This window comes from Nerophis ophidion, linkage group LG28 (assembly GCF_033978795.1).
Source record: "Nerophis ophidion isolate RoL-2023_Sa linkage group LG28, RoL_Noph_v1.0, whole genome shotgun sequence".
Lineage (NCBI taxonomy): Eukaryota > Metazoa > Chordata > Actinopteri > Syngnathiformes > Syngnathidae > Nerophis > Nerophis ophidion.
Window position 1 is genome coordinate 6,794,073 of NC_084638.1, and position 20,000 is coordinate 6,814,072.

A 20,000-nucleotide genomic window follows, 5' to 3' on the forward strand; every position below is an offset into this window, starting at 1 on the left:
GACACTGATCATACAGGGAGCGGACTGCCACAATAAGACATTCCGATACCCCATACTCTCTGAGCACTCCCCACAGGACTTCCCGAGGGACACGGTCGAATGCCTTCTCCAAGTCCACAAAGCACATGTAGACTGGTTGGGCAAACTCCCATGCACCCTCAAGAACCCTGCCGAGAGTATAGAGCTGGTCCACAGTTCCACGACCAGGACGAAAACCACACTGTTCCTCCTGAATCCGAGGTTCGACTATCCGGCGAAGCCTCCTCTCCAGTACACCTGAATAAACCTTACCGGGAAGGCTGAGGAGTGTGATCCCACGATAGTTGGAACACACCCTCCGGTCCCCCTTCTTAAAGAGAGGGACCACCACCCCGGTCTGCCAATCCAGAGGTACCGCCCCCGATGTCCACGCGATGCTGCAGAGTCTTGTCAACCAAGACAGCCCCACATCATCCAGAGCCTTAAGGAACTCCGGGCGGATCTCATCCACCCCCGGGGCCTTGCCGCCGAGGAGCTTTTTAACTACCTCAGCGACCTCAGCCTCAGAAATAGGAGAGTCCACTACAGATTCCCCAGGCACCGCTTCCTCAAAGAAAGACGTGTTGGTGGGATTGAGGAGGTCTTCGAAGTATTCCCTCCACCGATCCACAACATCCGCAGTCGAAGTCAGCAGAACACCATCCGCACCATACACGGTGTTGATAGTGCACTGCTTCCCCTTCCTGAGGCGCCGTATGGTGGTCCAGAATTGCTTCGAAGCCGTCCGGAAGTCGTTTTCCATGGCTTCCCCGAACTCTTCCCATGTCCGAGTTTTTGCCTCCGCGACCGCTAAAGCTGCACACCGCTTGGCCCGTCGGTACCCGTCCACTGCCTCCGGAGTCCTATGAGCCAAAAGAACCCGATAGGACTCCTTCTTCAGCTTGACGGCATCCCTCACTGCTGGTGTCCACCAACGGGTTCTGGTATTACCGCCACGACAGGCACCAACAACCTTGCGGCCACAGCTCCAATCAGCCGCCTCGACAATAGAGGTTCGGAACATGGTCCACTCGGACTCAATGTCCCGCACCTCCCTCGTGACATGTTCAAAGTTCTCCCGGAGGTGTGAATTGAAACTCTCTCTGACAGGAGACTCTGCCAGACGTTCCCAGCAGACCCTCACAATGCGTTTGGGCCTGCCAGGTCTGTCCGGCATCCTCCCCCACCATCGCAGCCAACTCACCACCAGGTGGTGATCGGTAGAAAGCTCCGCCCCTCTCTTCACCCTAGTGTCCAAAACATAAGGCCGCAAATCCGATGACACAACTACAAAGTCGATCATGGAACTGCGGCCTAGGGTGTCCTGGTGCCAAGTGCACATATGGACACCCTTATGTTTGAACATGGTGTTTGTTATCGACAAACTGTGACGAGCACAAAAGTCCAATAACAAAACACCACTCGGGTTTAGATCCGGGCGACCATTCTTCCCAATCACGCCTCTCCAGGTTTCACTGTCGTTGCCAACATGAGCGTTGAAGTCTCCCAGTAGGACAAGGGAATCACCCGGAGGAGCACTTTCCAGTACTCCCTCGAGTGTACCCAAAAAGGGTGGGTATTCTGAACTGCTGTTTGGTGCGTAAGCACAAACAACAGTCAGGACCCGTCCCCCCACCCGAAGGCGAAGGGAAGCTACCCTCTCGTCCACTGGGTTGAACTCAAACGTACAGGCTTTGAGCCGGGGGGAAACCAGAATTGCCACCCCAGCTCGTCGCCTCTCACTGCCGGCAACGCCAGAGTGGAAGAGGGTCCAGTCCCTCTCGAGAGAACTGGTTCCAGAGCCCTTGCTGTGCGTCGAGGTGAGTCCTACTATATCCAGCCGGAACTTCTCTACCTCGCGCACTAGCTCAGGCTCCTTCCCCCCCAGTGAGGTGACGTTCCACGTCCCAAGAGCTAGCTTCTGTAGCCGAGGATCGGACCGCCAAGTGCCCTGTCTTCGGCTGCCGCCCAGCTCACAATGCACCCGACCTCTATGGCCCCTCCTATGAGTGGTGAGCCCATTGGAGGGATGACCCACGTTGCCTCTTCGGGCTGTGCCCGGCCGGGCCCCATGGGAACAGGCCCGACCACCAGGCGCTCGCCATCGTGCCCCAACTCCGGGCCTGGCTCCAGAGCGGGGCCCCGGTGACCCACGTCCGGGCGAGGGAAATCTGGGTTCATTTCGTTGTAATTCCATAGAAGTCTTTGAGCTGCTCTTTGTCTGATCACTCACCTAGGACCTGTTTGTCTTGGGAGACCCTACCAGGGGGCATGAAAACCCCCAGACAACATAGCTCCTAGGATCATTGGGACACGCAAACTCCTCTACCACGGTAAGGTAGCAGCTCAGAGAGGAGATATATATATATATATACATATATATATATATATATATGTATGTCTTCATTAGATTATCCAGAGAATAGTGCTCGATACCGTGGTAGAGCACTATATGTAAGTGTGGGAAAAATCACAAAACTACTTCATCTCTACAGAACTGTTTCATGAGGGGTTCCCTCAATCGTTAAGAGATTTTTGTCTCCTGACGATTGAGGGAACCCATCATGAAACAGTTCTGTAGAGATGAAGTAGTTTTGTGATTTTTCCCACACACACACACACACACACATATATATATTTTTTTTTAAATTATCATGTCATTTACAAAAATTGAGGAATCCAAGGGACATGTAAGCAAATATTAACATTGCTGTACGTATACTTTTGACCCAGCTCACATTTTCAGTAGAGCCATAATAAATTCATAAAAGAAGCAAACTTCATGAATGTTTTTTGTGAGCAACAAGTATGTGCTCCAATCACTACATCACAACAAAATAACAATTAATGGAAAGTCCAGACAGCCATGACATCATGTTCTTTACAAGTGTACGTACACTTTTGACCACCACTGTATACAACACACACACGTGTGTGTGGAACAGAAAGCTTTAGATAGAATTATTGCGGACGTAATCCTTCTATTGGATGAAGTCCTGGCACTGCATTGTTGTACTTGGCCTCAGATAGGAATGAAAGTGAATAATCCGTCCAAGAAACATGAGAGGATTATTAAGAACCAAGATGGCAAATCTGCTTTTATAATCCAGCTGGCAAGTAGAGCCATCGGCTCCGAGCTTCAGAAGGCAACATTTAAACACGTGTGGTCTTAGGGACGTCCTCCTCAGTTTTTGTCTGCTTCTGCTGATCCAAACAAGTCGGAATTCCCTCACCTCACCCACCTTCAAAATGATTATTTCATAACCAATCTTCTCTTTTCTCTTTTTAGATCCTGAGTTCAAAGGCGTTGGAGAGCTGCCGGCACTGCCGTGTAAGTGTTACCACACAACAAACATGCACTAGCCTTTCATTTGGCCCGCCCAACAACACCCAGATAGTCTTCATGAAACCATTCATACCGGGGTGGCTCATGTATGTGGTACTCCTGCCGCCCAGCAGGGGGCGACAGCGGGGAAAAAAGAAAGAAGGAACATCAAACATCAACAAAACGTAGCTTCCTGTGTCTTCACGTTGTTAACTATCTGTCTAGCTGCGCACGCTGGAAACGAGTAGCAAGGGCAGAATAATTACAAACCCAGTTTCCATATGATTTGGGAAATTATGTTAGATGCAAATATAAACAGAATACAAAGATTTGCAAATCCTTTTCAAGCCATATTCAGTTGAATATGCTACCAAGACAACATATTTGATGTTCAAACTCATAAACATTTTCTTTTTTGAAAATAATAATTAACTTTAGAATTTGATGCCAGCAACACGTGACAAAGAAGTTGGGAAATTTGGCACTAAATATTGATAAAGTTGAGGAATGCTCATCAAACACTTATTTGGAACATCCCACAGGTGTGCAGGCTAATTGGGGAACAGGTGGGTGCCATGATTCGTAAGCAAATTGTCGAACAGTTTTAGAACAACACTTCTCAACAAGCTAGGTAGGTAGGTAGGTCTTTATTAGTAGCTCGGTTGGTAGAGTACCCGTGCCAGCAACTTGAGGGTTGCAGGTTCGATTCCCGCTTTCGCCATCCTAGTCCCTGCCGTTGTGTCCTTGGGCAAGACACTTTACCCACCTGCTCCCAGTGCCACCCACACTGCTTTAAATGTAACTTAGATATTGGGTTTCACTATGTAAAGCGCTCTGAGTCACTAAAGAAAAAGCGCTATATAAACATAATTCACTTCACTTTATTGTCATTGCAACAAGTACAACGAAACTTTGTTTTCAGCACAAACCTGTTCAAGATTAGACAAACAATCAGTGTACAGGGTTACAGAACAAGAACGCTGATGGGTCGCCATAAGGCTATTGCAAGGAATGTAGGGATTTTACCATCAACGGTCTGTAAAATCATCAAAAGGTTCAGAAAATCTGGAGAAATCACTGCACGTAAGCGATGATATTACGGACATTTGATCCCTCAGGCGGTACTGCATCAAAAACCGACATCAGTATGTAAAGGATATCACCACATGGGCTCAGGAACACTTAATAAAACCACTGTCAGTAACTACAGTTGGTCGCTACGTCTGTAAGTGCAAGTTAAAACTGCTATGCAGAGCGAAAGCCATTCATCAACAACACCCAGGAACCCCGCCGGCTTCACTGGGCCTGAGCTCATCTAAGATGAACTGATGCAAAGTGGAAAGGTGTTCCGGGGTCTAACGAGTCCACATTTTAAATTATATTTGGAAACTGAGGACGTGGTGTCCTCGGGAACAAAGAGGAAAATAACCATCCGGATTGTTATAGGCGCAAAATTCAAAAGCCAGCATGTGTGATGGTATGGGGGTGCATTTGGGCCCAAGGCATGGGTAACTTACACATCTGTGAAGGCACCATTAACGCTGAAAGGTACATACAGGTTTTGGAACAACATATGTTGTCATCCAAGCAACGTTATCTTGGACGCCCCTGCTTATTTCAGCAAAACAATGCCAAGCCACGTGTTACAACAGCTTGGCTTCGTAGTAAAAGTCCAGACCTGTCTCCGATGGAAAATGTGTGGCGCATTATGAAGCGTAAAATAGGACAGCGGAGACCCCGGACTGTTGAAGGACTGAAGCTCTACATAAAACAAGAATGGGAAAGAATTCCACTTTCAAAGCTTCAACAATTACTTTCCTCAGTTCCCAAACGTTTATTGAGTGTTGTTAAAAGAAAAGGTGATGTAACACAGTGGTGAACATGCCCTTTCCCAACTACTTTGGCACGTGTTGCAGCCATGAAATTCTAAGTTAATTATTATTTGCCCCAAAAAAATAAAGTTTATGAGTTTGAACATCAAATATGTTGTCTTTGTAGCATATTCAAGTGAATATGGCTTGAAAATGATTTGCAAATCATTGTATTCTGTTTATATTTACATCTAACACAATTTCCCAACTCATATGGAAACAGGGTTTGTATGATATATTGTTGTGATGATTAAATATAAAATATAGTTATGATGATTATATAGTATCTATAGTTATGAAAATTATATGTAATATTATATATTGTCGTCCTCAGTCTGTGAGTTTGACCTGAGCGGCCCTGAAGGCTACGTGGAGTCCGCTCAGATCAGCAGGGAGAAGCGAGCCCTGCAGACCGAGGCCGTGGACTGCAGGTGGCATATCCACGCCCCCCCAAAAGCTAAGGTCTGTTTCAGTCATAAGATCGTGAGCCCCCACGTTCCACTTTGCATCAGTCCATCTTAGATGAGCTCGGGCCCAGCCAAGTATTTCTGGGTGTTGTTGATAAATGGTTGTGGCTTTGCATAGTAGAGTTTTAACTTCCACTTACAGATGTAGCGACCAACTATAGTTGGTAGTTGCAAGTCATGTCCACCCTGGCGTCCTCTGACCTAACAACAACAAAAGTTTGAGTACTAGTTGATGTTGGCATCATTTGGAAAGGTAAAGAAGGAGCGGTGTTCTGCCTCCCCAGATCTACATGCGCTTCCTGGAGTACGAGATGCACAACTCCAACGAGTGCAAGCGTAACTTTGTGGCCATCTACGACGGCAGCAGCTCGGTGGAGCACCTGAAGAACAAGTTCTGCTCCACCGTGGCCAACGAGGTGATGCTCACCTCCTCCGTGGGCGTGGTGCGGCTCTGGGCCGACGAAGGGAGCAGGAAAAGCAAGTTCAAGATCCTCTTCACGACCTTCCTTGACCGTGAGTGCACGCATCTCTTCTCTTTCCGGGGCTCTGCCCAAATCACACCATTTCATCCACTTTTATGACTTGTGCTCGTTCTACATCAGTGACCCCAATAAGATGGTGGAAGACTTTCTCATTTATCCTAAAAACCAGCCAGTCTCTGAATGACGCGTATTTGCTGCCATCTTGTGGACAATATGAGTAAATCAGATAAACGACCCTCAAATGTACACAAACCCCATTTCCACATGAGTTGGGAAATTGTGTTAGATGTAAATATAAACAGAATACAATGATTTGCAAATCATTTTCAAGCCATATTCTGTTGAATATGCTACAAAGACAACTTATTTGATGTTCAAACTCATAAACTTTTTTGCTTTTTGCAAATAATAATCAACTTAAATTTTCATGGCTGCAACATGTGCCAAAGTAGTTGGGAAAGGGCATGTTCACCACTGTGTTACATCACCTTTTCTTTTAACAACACTCAATAAACGTTTGGGTACTGAGGAAACTAATTGTTGAAGCTTTGAAAGTGGAATTCTTTCCCATTCTTGTTTTATGTAGAGCTTCAGTCCTTCAACAGTCCGGGGTCTCCGCTGTCGTATTTTATGCTTCATAATGAAGTGAAGTGAATTATATTTATATAGCGCCTTTCTCAAGTGACTCAAAGTGCTTTACATAGTGACAACGTATATCTAAGTTACATTTAAACCAGTGTGGGTGGCACTGGGAGCAGGTGGGTAAAGCGTCTTGCCCAAGGACACAACGGCAGTAACTAGGATGGCACAAGCGGGAATCGAACCTGCAACCCTCAAGTTGCTGGCACGTCCACTCTACCAACCGAGCTATGCCGCCCCACATTTTCCATGGGAGACAGGTCTGGACTGCAGGCGGGCCAGGAAAGTACCCGCACTCTTTTACTACGAAGCCACGCTGTTGTAACACGTGCTGAATGTGGCTTGGCATTGTCTTGCTGAAATAAGCAGGGGCGTCCATGAAAACGTTGCTTGGATGACAACATATGTTGCTCCAAAACCTGTATGGACCATTCAGCATAAATGGTGCCTTCACAGATGTGTAAGTTACCCATGCCTTGGGCACTAATGCACCTCCATACCATCACACACGCTGGCTTTTCAACTTTGCGTTGATAACAATCCGGATGGTTATTTTCCTCTTTGGTCCGGAGGACTCGTCAGACCACAGAACACTTTACCACTTTGCATCAGTCCATCTTAGATGAGCTCGGGCCCACAAAGCTGGCGGCATTTCTGGGTGTTGTTGATAAATGGCTTTGGCTTTGCATAGTAGAGTTTTAACTCGCAGTTACAGATGTAGCGACCAACTGTAGTTACTGACAGTGGTTTTCTGAAGTGTTCCTGAGCCCATGTGGTGATATCCTTTACACACTGATGTGGCTTTTTGATGCAGTAGCGCCTGAGGGATGGAAGGCGCGTTATATCATGGCTTACCTGCAGTGATTTATCCACATTCTCTGAACCTTTTGATGATATTACGGAGCGTAGATGGTGAAATCCCTAAATTCCTTGCAATAGCTGGTTGAGAAATGTTGTTCTTAAACAATTTGCTCAGGCATTTGTTGACAAAGTGGTGACCCTCGCCCCGTCCTTCTTTTTATAGCCAATCATGGCACCCACCTGTTCCCAATTAGCCTGAACACCTGTGGGGATGTTCCAAATAAGTCTTTGATGAGGATTCCTCAACTTTCTCACTCTTTTTTGCCACTTGTTTCAGCTTTTTAGAAAAATGTTGCCGGCGTCAAATTCCAAATGAGCTAATATTTAGTTTGTAATATATAAGTTTGTCAGTGTGAAGATGAAATATCTTGTCTTTGCAGTCTATTCAATTGAGTATAAGTTGAAAAGGTTTTGCAAATTATTGTATTCTCTTTTTATTTATCGTACCAAGAACTGCTCACCCCCAAATCCTCCACACGACACCTCCGCTCCAAACAGGCTAACCTCCTCCAACCTCCACGGATAAAACTACGAACTATGGGTGACGGGGCTTTCTGCTCTGCTGCTCCCAGTCTGTGGAACGCTCTCCCTGACCACCTGAGGGCACCACAGACTGTGGATGCTTTTAAAAAAGGGCTTAAAAACCCTTCTTTTTAGAAAAGCCTTTCTGTAGAAATGCATGCTGGTTCTAGCTATTGGCCTTTTTCTACTTTTATATTTAATTTATTTGTTATTATTATTAATATTATTATTGTTATTTTTTTACACTGTGGCACTTTGAGGTTGTTTGCTCAACATAAAGTGCTTTTTTCCCCCCAAATAAAATCTGATTATTGTATGTTTATTTGGCTGTACAGTAAATTGTTGAACTTTATAAGCCGTCTCCTCTCGCTCCCTCTTAGATTAGATTCGTAAATAAATATTAAATAATTGTAGTCATCCCCCCTAAGGTGAACTATACAGTCCTTTACAGGCTCCCGTACAATTATTATTATTATTATTATTATTATTTACATAACGTGACAACTTCACTGCTTCTGGTGGTTTGTAATATTACAAACTGATTAAGAGCTGGCCAATAGAATGTCGAACAATTAAGAAAAAACGCTAAGAAAAACACCAATTTTGCTCCAAATAGTCATTCATACACACAAAAACGCACACACGTACAAAAGCAGGACCTTTCCCTGTCATTGTGTTCTCCTTTTATTTACCTTTTACTCAACATGACTGTTGTAGATCACCTGACCACGCCCACTCCTAGTACACACCTTTTTGTAGTAAAACTAGCCCCATGTCTGGATTGTCAGTATCAAACTAGCAGCAGCACAACCATGTGACTTATTGTCTTCCAGCTCCGTGTGAAGGAGATACTTTCTTTTGCCACAGCAACATGTGCATCAACCACACCTTGGTCTGCAACGGCATCCAGAACTGTGTCTACCCCTGGGACGAGAACCACTGCAAAGGTGTGACCACCAACACCACTACCGTGTCTGAAACCCTGACTTTTATTTCCCCTGTGGTGTTTGAGCAGAGAAGAGGAAGCCCAGCATACTGGACTCTCTGGACCACACCAACCTCACCATCATCGGGGTGACCTGCAGCCTGGTGGTGGTCCTGCTGGTCATCTCTGTCATCATCCAAGTCAAACAGCCTCGCAAGAAGTACATCATCCGCAGGTTGCTTGATCTCTTTTCAACTCTTTATATATATATATTTATATAGAGGGGCAAAAAAGTATTTAGTCAGCCAGAGATTGTGCAAGTTTTCCCACTTCAAATGATGACAGATGTCTGTCATTTTCATCATAGGTACACTTCAACTGTGAGAGACAGGATGTGGAAAAAAAATCCAGGAATTCACATTGTAGGAATTTTAAAGAATTTATTTGTAAATGATGGTGGAAAATAAGTCAACCATTCAAAGCTCTCACTGATGGAAGGAGGTTTTGGCTGAAAATCTCAGGATACATGGCCCCATTCATTCTTTCCTTAACACGGATCAATCGTCCTGTCCTCTTAGCAGACAAACAGCCCAAAAGCATGATGTTTACACCCCCATGCTTCACAGTAGGTATGGTGTTCTTGGGATGCAACTCAGTATTCTTCTTCCTCCAAACACCAGCAGTTGAGTTTATACCAAAAAGTTCTATTTTGGTTTCATCTGACCACATGACATCCTCCCAATCCTCTGCTGTATCATCCATGTATCCATTTTGGTATAAAGAATACCGAGTTGCATCCCAAGAACACCATACCTACTGTGAAGCATGGGGGTGGAAACATCATGCTTTGGGGCTGTTTTTCCGCTAAGGGGACAGGACGATTGGTCCGTGTTAAGGAAAGAATGAATGGGGCCATGTATCCTGAGATTTGGAGCCAAAACCTCCTTCCATCAGTGAGAGCTTTGAATGCTTGACCAAATACTTATTTTCCACCATCATTTACAAATAAATTCTTTAAAATTCCTAGATTTTTTTTTCCACATTCTGTCTCTCACAGTTGAAGTGTACCTATGATGAAAATGACAGACCTCTGTCATCATTTTAAGTGGGAGAACTTGCACAATCGCTGGCTGACTAAATACTTTTTTGCCCCACTGTATACGTTGGGAAGACTATGTCTCCCGGCTGACCTGGGAACGCCTCGGGATCCCCTGGGAAGAGCTGGACCAAGTGGCTGGGGAGAGGAGAAGCAGGGCTTCCCTGCTTAGGCTGCTGCCCCCGCGACCCGACCTCGGATAAGCGGAAAAAGATGGATGGATACATACAAACATATATATCTTGATTGGATTATCCAGAGAATAGTGCTCGATACCGGGGTAGAGCCCAATATGTATGTGTGGGAAAAATCACAAAACTACTTCATCTCTACAGAACTGTTTCATGAGGGGTTCCCTCAATCATCAGGAGAAAATCCATATATGGATTTTGTCCGGATGACACCACGTCCACAGTTTCCGAATATAATTTGAAATGTGGACTCGTCAGACCACAGAACACTTTACCACTTTGCATCAGTCCATCTTAGATGAGCTCGGGCCCACAAAGCTGGCAGCATTTCTGGGTGTTGTTGATAAATGGCTTTGGCTTTGCATCGTAAAGTTTTAACTTGCACTTACAGATGTAGCGACCAACTGTAGTTACTGACAGTGGTTTTCTGAAGTGTTCCTTAGCCCATGTGGTGATAACCTTTACACACTGATCAATCATCAGGAGATTTTCTCCTCATGAAACAGTTCTGTAGAGATGAAGTAGTTTTGTGATTTTTCCCACACCTACATACAAACATATGTATGTATATTTTGTTTGTGTTTGTTTGTACCCTCAGAGATGACTTTGACCCCGCCCTCCTCCACCCGGGTCTGGAGCCCCCCCACTACGAGCTGTGCACGTTGCGACACGTCCCGTCGGGCGACCTGACCGACGCCGCCGTGGCGGAGGAGTTCGACAAGTCCCACAAGCTGCGCCGCTCCTCCTCCAAGTGCATCCGCGACCACCACTGCGGCTCCCAGCAGGGCGGCAGCGTGCACGGCAGCCGCAGCAGCCTCGGCCTGAGAGAGGCCGCCGTGGCGGACCCGGAGGGGGCCGCCGCGCACCTCAATCAGCTGCCCCCGGGGATGGCCGGCCAGCAGTCGCCGCGGCTCGCCCGCCACGCCACCCCGGCCGCTCACAGGAACATCCTGGTGATGAAGCACAGCTACTCCCAGGATGGCGGCGAGGGCTACAGAGGCGAGGATGACGATCTGATGATGGATGACGCTCCAACCACCAGCCGCCACCACAACTACCATCTTCACGGCATGGAGCACGCCGTCCATCGTACTCTGTCCAACGACTTCTGATGTGTCACTACCTCCTTACACACTCTAAACTGATATGCAAATTATATACATATATATATTTATTCCCCCCCCCCCCTCTCATTTGAGTAAACAAGCCGATATTAAAGTTTAGCTATTGTAGAATCAATTTCAAAAAGGTTTTAACTACAACAACAACAAAAATAGATTATCTTATGCACTCCAAGCTCAAAACAAGCCAGTTATTAAAAAGTATTGTGATGATTTAGGAATGTAGGCTCACACCACGCCTTTCTTTGTCTCGTCTTTATTGCACAAGATGTGCAATTCAACCACGCAACTCCAATGTTTTTTTTAACTTATTTTTTTATGGAACCACAAACATACACACAAACATCAAGGAAAGAAAACAAAAGCTAATACAGATAGATTATTAATACTAACAAATAAAAATACAACAAAAAAGGCAACCTAAATCACTTTAAATGTTTTAACAAGGTTATCAATTTAAGGGATTTTGTACACCTAATTATTCTCCGAGATTTGATTGATAATTATAACTCATTAAGCCAATTACAAAATGTAGGCCTAACTTTCATAAATCAACATTTATGCAGCTCTGCGATGAGGGCGACTTGTCCAGGGTGTACACCACCTTCCGCCGATTGTAGCTGTGATAGGCACCAGCGCCCCCCTGCGACCCCAAAGGGAATAAGCGTTAGGAAATGGAAGGACATTTATGTAGAAAAACAACTCCCGGCAATATTTTTTTATAATATATTTTTTATAAACCTTTATTTTAAAATTGCAACATTTACAAACAGTTGAGAAATAATAATCAAAATAAGTACAAAACACTCTCAAACGCCTAACTTCCTGTCAAACAACGTCACGTACTTATCTTCCCCGGAAGTCCCGCCCCCCAGCCAATGTGCTGTCCATTTTAACATCATATAATTATGTTTTAAAAGCCGGTGCAGCCAGCTAAATTATACTTTTTTATGTAATGGTGAAAGCCAATCATGTCGAAAAATGAAATTTTTGATAAATCAATTACAAGTCGTGTTTCTTCCCCAACTGGCAGGGCGGTAATGTCTGCAAGGGGCGGAACTTGTGTCAGATCGGAATAATTTTAGTGGTGCACTCAAAGGTCAAACAATCCAGTTATTAAAAAGCGCGCGCCGTGCATTCTAACATCATATAAATATATTTTAAAAGACGGCGCGTCCGGCTAAATTATCCGTTATTGTGTTTTAGATGAAAGTCTGTCATGTCGGAAAATTACCTTTTTTTAATAAAACCAGTACAAGTCGTGTTTCTTAATGTCTGCGAAGGGCGAAACTTGTGTCGAGTCGGAATGATTTTGGTGATGCACTCAATGGTCAAAACAACCCAGTTATTAAGACGCATGCGCCGTGAATTCTAACATCATATAATCATGTTTTAAAAGTCTGCTAAATTGTCTGTTTTTATGTATTGGTTGAAAGCCTATCATGTCGAAAAATCAAATTTTTAATGAGTCGATTACAAGTCGTGTTTCTTCCTCAACTGGCAGGGCGGAAATGTCTTCGAGGGGGCGGAACCTGTGTCAAGTCGGAATGTTTTTGGCAGTGCACGCAAATGTAAAACAACCCGGTTATTACAAAATACGCGCCGTGCATTTTAACATCATATAATTATATAAGTATATCATGTCGAAAAATGACTTTTTTTTAATAAAGCTTTATTTTTCAAATTGCAACATTTAAAAACAATTAAGAAATAATAATCAAAATAAGTACAAAAAAGCGCCAGGGGGTTGTAAACTCAATAAAGTAACGTAATTACAATGAAATATATATATATGTAACAAATTGCAAAGCCATAGGCTAAAAAAACACATTTTTTAATAAATCGACTACTGGTCGTGTTGAGGGCGGAACATTCTGCGAGGGGGCGGACCTTGTGTCAAGCCGGAATGATTTTGGCGGTGCACTCAAAGGTCAAAACAACCCAGTTATTAAGACGCATGCGCCGTGAATTCTAACATCATATAATCATGTTTTAAAAGTCTGTTAAATTGTCTGTTTTTATGTATTAGTTGAAAGCCTATCATGTCGAAAAATTAAATTTTTAATGAGTTGATTACAAGTCGTGTTTCTTCCTCAACTTTGGGGTCATGATTGATACGGTTTTTTTGTTAACGCTATATTATAAAAAATATAACGATATATTGTAAAAATACAGACGTTTTTTAACGTTTTTTTTAACGCTATATTGTAAAAAAAAAGAAAAAAAAATTACAAACACAAGCTATGGGATGACGTAAGAGGAAACGTAAAGAAACGTGACCCCGGAAGTAAATGTGTCATCCCATAGCTTGTGTTTGTAAATTGTTTTTTGAATTTTATTTTTTATAATATAGCGTTCACAAAACGTCTGTATTTTTTATTTATATCGTTATATTTTTAAGATATAGCGTTAACAAAATGTCTGTATTAATAATGACCCTGGAAGTAAATGGGGGGAAGGTTTTTGTAGGGGGGGAAGAAATTTGGCGAGACAGCGGAAATGTCTGCGGAAGCGGAACTTGTGTCAAGTCGGAATGATTTTGGCGGTGCACTCAAAGGTCAAAACAACCCCGTTATTAAGACGCATGCGCCGTGCATTCTAACATCATATAATCATGTTTTAAAAGTCGGCTAAATTCTCAATTTTTCTGTATTAGTTGACAGTCTATCATGTCGGAAGATGAGCTGCCCCCGGAGAGTTCGGGCCAGCGTGCGGCGGGGAGCACCCGCAGCCGGCGGGGTGTGCTGCTGACGGGGCTGCTGGGAGGTTCTCTGCTCGGCATCTACTTGCTGACTACACCCTTCTTGCTGCCGGCCCTCAGGAAAGTCTGCCTACCGTTTGTCCCCGCCACCCCCGCCCAGGTGCACAATGTCCTGCGGGCACTGCGGGCCAGCTCCGGCACTCTGGTGGACATTGGCAGCGGAGATGGGAGGATTGTAAGTTCCTAAAACACGCTTTGTTTCCTTCCTACTATGAAACTTACTAGAAGAAAAAAACGTTTTTTCAAATTAAATGAGCACCTAAATGTTCCTCTTCAATGTATTTACTGTTTGTTCTGTTCGGCAGAACTTAAACACAGAAAGTAGCCAAAAAGACGCACAAATACTGCAGGAGCGGAAACAAATGCAAAGAAACAACAATCTGCAAATGCCGAAAGTCATTTTAAAAACAAAACACACGCATGACAGTCAGAACTGCTGCACTTTCATCGAAATAAATCAGAAGTTAGGCAAGCTGCCAGGAAGTTAGCTAAGCTACCAGGAAGTTAGCTAAGCAACCAGGAAGTTAGCCAAGCTGCCAGGAAGTTAGCCAAGCTGCCAGGAAGTTAGCCAAGCTGCCAGGAGGTTAGCCAAGCTGCCAGGAAGTTAGGCAGGCTGCCAGGAAGTTAGTCATGTTAGCAGGAAGTTAGTCGTGATGCCAGGAAGTTAACCAAGCTACCAGGAAGTGTGTCAGGCTGCTAGGAAGTTAGCCAATATATCAGAAAGTTAGTCAGGTTGCCAGGAAGTTAACCAAGCTACCAGGAAGTTGGTCAGGTTGCCAGGAAATTAACCAAGCTAACAGGAAGTTAGTCACTTTACTAGGAAGTTGGTCATGTTAGCAGGAAGTTAGTCTGGTTGCCAGGAAGTTAGCCAAGCTACCGGAATGTTAGTAAGGTTGCCAGGAAATTAGGCATGTTAGCAGGAAGCTAGTCAGGTTACCAGGAAGTTAGCCAAGCTACCAGAAAGTTAGCCAAGCTGCCAGAAAGTTAGTCAAGCTACCAGTTAGTCAAACTACCAGGAAGTTAGTCAGGCTGCCAATAAGTTAGCCAAGCTACCAGGAAGTTAGTCAGGTTACCAGGAAGCTAGCCAAGCTGACAGAAAGTTAGTCAGTTTACCAGGAAGTTAGTCATGTTAGCAGGAAGTAAGTTATGGTGCCAGGAAGTTAGGCAGGCAACCAGGAAGTTAGTCAGGTTAGCAGGAAGTTAGGCACACAACCAGGAAGTTAGCCAAGCTACCAGGAAGTTAGTCAGGTTGCCAGGAAATTAGGCATGTTAGCAGGAAGTTAGTCAGGTTACCAGGAAGCTAGCCAAGCTGACAGGAAGTTACTCAGTTTACCAGGATGTTACTCATGTTAGCAGAAAGTTAGTCATGTTGCCAGGAAGTTAGGTAGGCAACCAGGAAGTTAGTCAGGTTAGCAGGAAGTTAGGCACACAACCAGGAAGTTAGCCAAGCTACCAGGAAGTTAGTCATGTTAGCAGGAAGTTAGTCATGGTGCCAGGAAGTTAACCAAGCTACCAGGAAGTTTGTCAGGCTGCTAGGAAGTTAGCCAATATACCAGGAAGTTAGTCAGGTTGCCAGGAAGTTAACCAAGCTACCAGGAAGTTGGTCAGGTTGCCAGGAAATTAACCAAGCTAACAGGAAGTTAGTCACTTTACTAGGAAGTTGGTCATGTTAGCAGGAAGTTAGTCAGGTTGCCAGGAAGTTAACCAAGCTACCGGAATGTTAGTAAAGTTGCCAGGAAATTAGGCATATTAGCAGGAAGCTAGTCAGGTTACCAGGAAGTTAGCCAAGCTGCCAGAAGTTGGCCAAGCTGCCAGAAAGTTAGTCAAGCTACCAGCTAGTCAAACTACCAGGAAGTTAGTCAGGCTGCCAATAAGTTAGCCAAGCTACCAGGAAGTTAGTCAGGTTACCAGGAAGCTAGCCAAGCTGACAGGAAGTTAGTCAGTTTACCAGGAAGTTAGTCATGTTAGCAGGAAGTAAGTCATGGTGCCAGGAAGTTAGGCAGGCTACCAGGAAGTTAGTCAGGTTGCCAGTAAGTTAGCCAAGCTACCAGGAAGTTAGTCAGGTTGCCAGGAAATTAGGCATGTTAGCAGGAAGTTAGTCAGGTTACCAGGAAGCTAGCCAAGCTGACAGGAAGTTAGTCAGTTTACCAGGAAGTTAGTCATATTAGCAGAAAGTTAGTCATGTTGCCAGGAAGTTAGGCAGGCAACCAGGAAGTTAGTCAGGTTTAGCAGGAAGTTAGGCACACAACCAGGAAGTTAGCCAAGCTACCAGTAAGTTAGTCAGGTTACCAGGAAGTTAGTCTTGTTAACAAGAAGTTAGTCAAGCTACCAGGAAGTTAGTCAAACTACCAGGAAGTTAGTCAGGCTGCCAATAAGTTAGCCAAGCTACCAGGAAGTTAGTCAGGTTGCCAGGAAATTAGGCATGTTAGCAGGAAGTTAGTCAGGTTACCAGGAAGCTAGCCAAGCTAACAGGAAGTTAGTCAGTTTACCAGGAAGTTAGTCATGTTAGCAGGAAGTTAGTCATGGTGCCAGGAATTTAGGCAGGCAACCAGGAAGTTGGGCTGGTTAGCAGGAAGTTAGGCAGGCTGTCAGGAAGTTAGGCAGGCTGTCAGGAAGTTAGTCAGGTAACCAGGAAGTTGGGCAGGTTAGCAGGAAGTTAGGCAGGCAACCAGGAAGTTGGGTAGGTTAGCAGGAAGTTAGGCAGGCTGTCAAGAAGTTAGTCAGGTTGCCAGGAAGTTAGCCAAGCTACCTGGAAGTTAGTCAGGTTGCCAGGAAATTAATCAAGCTAACAGGAAGTTAATCAGTTTTCTAGGAAGTTGGTCATGATAGCAGGAAGTTAGTCATGTTGCCAGGAAGTTAGGCAGGTTGCCAGGAAATTAGTCATGTTAGCAGGAAGTTAGTCAGGTTACCAGAAAGTTAGCCAAGCTAGCAGGAAGTTATTCAGTTTACCAGGAAGGTATTCATGTTAGTAGAAAGTTAGTCATGTTGCCAGGAAGTTAGTCAAGTTGCCAGGAAGTTAGACAGGTTGCCGGGAAGTTAGGCAGGTTGCCAGGAAGTTAGGCAGGTTACCAGGAAGTTAGGCAGGTTGCCAGGAAGTTAGTCAGGTTACCAGGAAGTTAGTCAGGTTGCCAGGAAGTTAGTCAGGGTGCCAGGAAATTAGGCATGTTAGCAGGAAGTTAGTCAGGTTACCAGGAAGTTAACCAAGCTAACATGAAGTTAGTCACTTTACTAAGAAGTTAGCATGTTGCCAGGAAGTTAGGCAGGTTGCCAGGAAGTTAGTCAGGTTACCAGAAAGTTAGTCATGTTGCCAGGAAGTTAGGCATGTTCCCAGGAAGTTAGGCATGTTCCCAGGAAGTTAGGCATGTTGCCAGGAAGTTAGTCAGGTTACCAGGAAGTTTGTCATGTTACCAAGAAGTTTGTCATGTTAGCAGGAGGTTAGCCAAGCTACAAGGAAGTTAGTCAGGTTACCAGGAAGTTAGTCATGTTAGCAGGAAGTTAGTCATGTTGCCAGGAAGTTAGGCAGCGAGCAACACCAAAACGTTACTGTTTGATTGAGAATATAGAACATAACACAGGACGTTGTAATGTTTCAGCTGTGAAAGTGTACCGGAGCATTCGGACTAGCATAGTCAGACGTACCGTGCTTCAATTATTATGGAGCCCTAAATGGGACTAAGTAGGAGACTTTATCTGGTGTTTTGTTTTGCAACATTATGCAAAAACAACTTTTCCTAGCGGCTGGTACCTGCTGATGTGTGTTTGGGATCTGCATAAATCCCAGAAATGTGTCCGCCATTTTAGTCACTAAGCACCTTCTTCTCCTCTATTCTCTCTTGGTGGGACTTTCATCTAAATACAAAGTCGTGTACACTTCCATCTTACTGCAGTCAGTAGATTCGCTATGGAAGCGCTAAAAGGCACCGCTACAGCAAAGATGACTCTGTCAAAGTGGAGGCACGTACACAGGACTACTACACTTTGTTTTTACAGGTGATCGCAGCAGCAAGGCGTGGATTTCAGGCTTCGGGCTTTGAGTTGAACCCCTGGCTGGTGTGGTACTCTCGCTACAAGGCCTGGAGGGAAGGAGTCCACCACTCCACCTCCTTTCACATCTCCGACTTATGGAAGGTCAGTTTTACACCTAGTCCCGGTGGTAAGTCCATTCTCACACACCACACTTATGGAAGGTCAGTTTTACACTTAGTCCGGGTGGTAAGTCCATTCTCACACACCACACTTATGGAAGGTCAGTTTTACACTTAGTCCGGGTGGTAAGTCCATTCTCACACACCACACTTATGGAAGGTCAGTTTTACACTTAGTCCGGGTGGTAAGTCCATTCTCACACACCACACTTATGGAAGGTCAGTTTTACACTTAGTCCGGGTGGTAAGTCCATTCTCACACACCACACTTATGGAAGGTCAGTTTTACACTTAGTCCGGGTGGTAAGTCCATTCTCACACACCACACTTATGGAAGGTCAGTTTTACACTTAGTCCCGGTGGTAAGTCCATTCTCACACACCACACTTATGGAAGGTCAGTTTTACACCTAGTCCCGGTGGTAAGTCCATTCTCACACACCACACTTATGGAAGGTCAGTTTTACACCTAGTCCGGGTGGTAAGTCCATTCTCACACACCACACTTATGGAAGGTCAGTTTTACACTTAGTCCGGGTGGTAAGTCCATTCTCACACACCACACTTATGGAAGGTCAGTTTTACACTTAGTCCGGGTGGTAAGTCCATTCTCACACACCACACTTATGGAAGGTCAGTTTTACACTTAGTCCGGGTGGTAAGTCCATTCTCACACACCACACTTATGGAAGGTCAGTTTTACACTTAGTCCGGCTGGTAAGTCCATTCTCACACACCACACTTATGGAAGGTCAGTTTTACACTTAGTCCGGGTGGTAAGTCCATTCTCACACACCACACTTATGGAAGGTCAGTTTTACACTTAGTCCGGGTGGTAAGTCCATTCTCACACACCACACTTATGGAAGGTCAGTTTTACACTTAGTCCGGGTGGTAAGTCCATTCTCACACACCACACTTATGGAAGGTCAGTTTTACACTTAGTCCGGGTGGTAAGTCCATTCTCACACACCACACAAGGATCGCCGTCATTTTAGTGATGACTCATCTTGTTTTTGTTTTTAGGTCAGCTTTGCAGAATACACCAACGTTGTCATATTTGGAGTGCCTCAAATGGTAAGTCCCACTATTTATTTGGCACTTACTTTTCCTACATTTTAATTATTTGCTGTGTTTTTTTGTACAGCACAGGGTGAAAATACAATTTAACAAGAAAACTCAAAAAAGCAAAGTTGAAATGTTAAAACTTAGAAAACTATTACCGTAAATACCGGACTCTAAGTCACTACTTTTTTTCCCTACTCTTTGAACCCTGCGGCTTTTAAAACGGTGCGGCTAATTTATGGAGTAATACTACTAATAATAATGGATTTCATTAGTAAAAGCACTTTACATTGAGCAAACAACCTAAAAAATATATATATATTTATATAGCGCTTTTCTCTAGTGACTCAAGGCGCTTTACATAGTGGAAAACCCAATATCTAAGTTACATTTGAACCAGTGTGGGTGGCACTGGGAGCAGGTGGGTAAAGTGTCTTGCCTAAGGACACAACGGCAGTGACTAGGATGGCGGAAGTGGGGATCGAACTTTGAACCCTCATGTTACTGGCAGG

General features: G+C 44.6%; 2 protein-coding genes across 2 annotated transcripts in view; both read left to right on the forward strand.

Moving 5' to 3' along the window:
• The window catches only part of LOC133545644 (neuropilin and tolloid-like protein 1), a 24,710-nt gene extending 10,859 nt beyond the window's left edge, over nucleotides 1–13,851 (forward strand). Inside the window, exons 5-10 of the mRNA XM_061891409.1 lie at nucleotides 3,308–3,349; nucleotides 5,549–5,676; nucleotides 5,966–6,194; nucleotides 9,019–9,132; nucleotides 9,201–9,345; nucleotides 10,996–13,851. Of these exons, the coding sequence (XP_061747393.1) occupies nucleotides 3,308–3,349; nucleotides 5,549–5,676; nucleotides 5,966–6,194; nucleotides 9,019–9,132; nucleotides 9,201–9,345; nucleotides 10,996–11,509 (1,172 nt within the window). The 3' untranslated portion in view covers nucleotides 11,510–13,851. The remainder of the gene's footprint in view (nucleotides 1–3,307; nucleotides 3,350–5,548; nucleotides 5,677–5,965; nucleotides 6,195–9,018; nucleotides 9,133–9,200; nucleotides 9,346–10,995) is intronic.
• Nucleotides 13,852–13,994: 143 nt separating this feature from the next.
• Nucleotides 13,995–20,000, forward strand: part of LOC133545648 (ATP synthase subunit C lysine N-methyltransferase-like) — an 11,328-nt gene continuing 5,322 nt past the window's right edge. Inside the window, exons 1-4 of the mRNA XM_061891412.1 lie at nucleotides 13,995–14,075; nucleotides 14,175–14,454; nucleotides 18,270–18,407; nucleotides 19,450–19,500. Coding sequence (XP_061747396.1) covers nucleotides 14,188–14,454; nucleotides 18,270–18,407; nucleotides 19,450–19,500 — 456 coding nt within the window. The 5' untranslated portion in view covers nucleotides 13,995–14,075; nucleotides 14,175–14,187. The remainder of the gene's footprint in view (nucleotides 14,076–14,174; nucleotides 14,455–18,269; nucleotides 18,408–19,449; nucleotides 19,501–20,000) is intronic.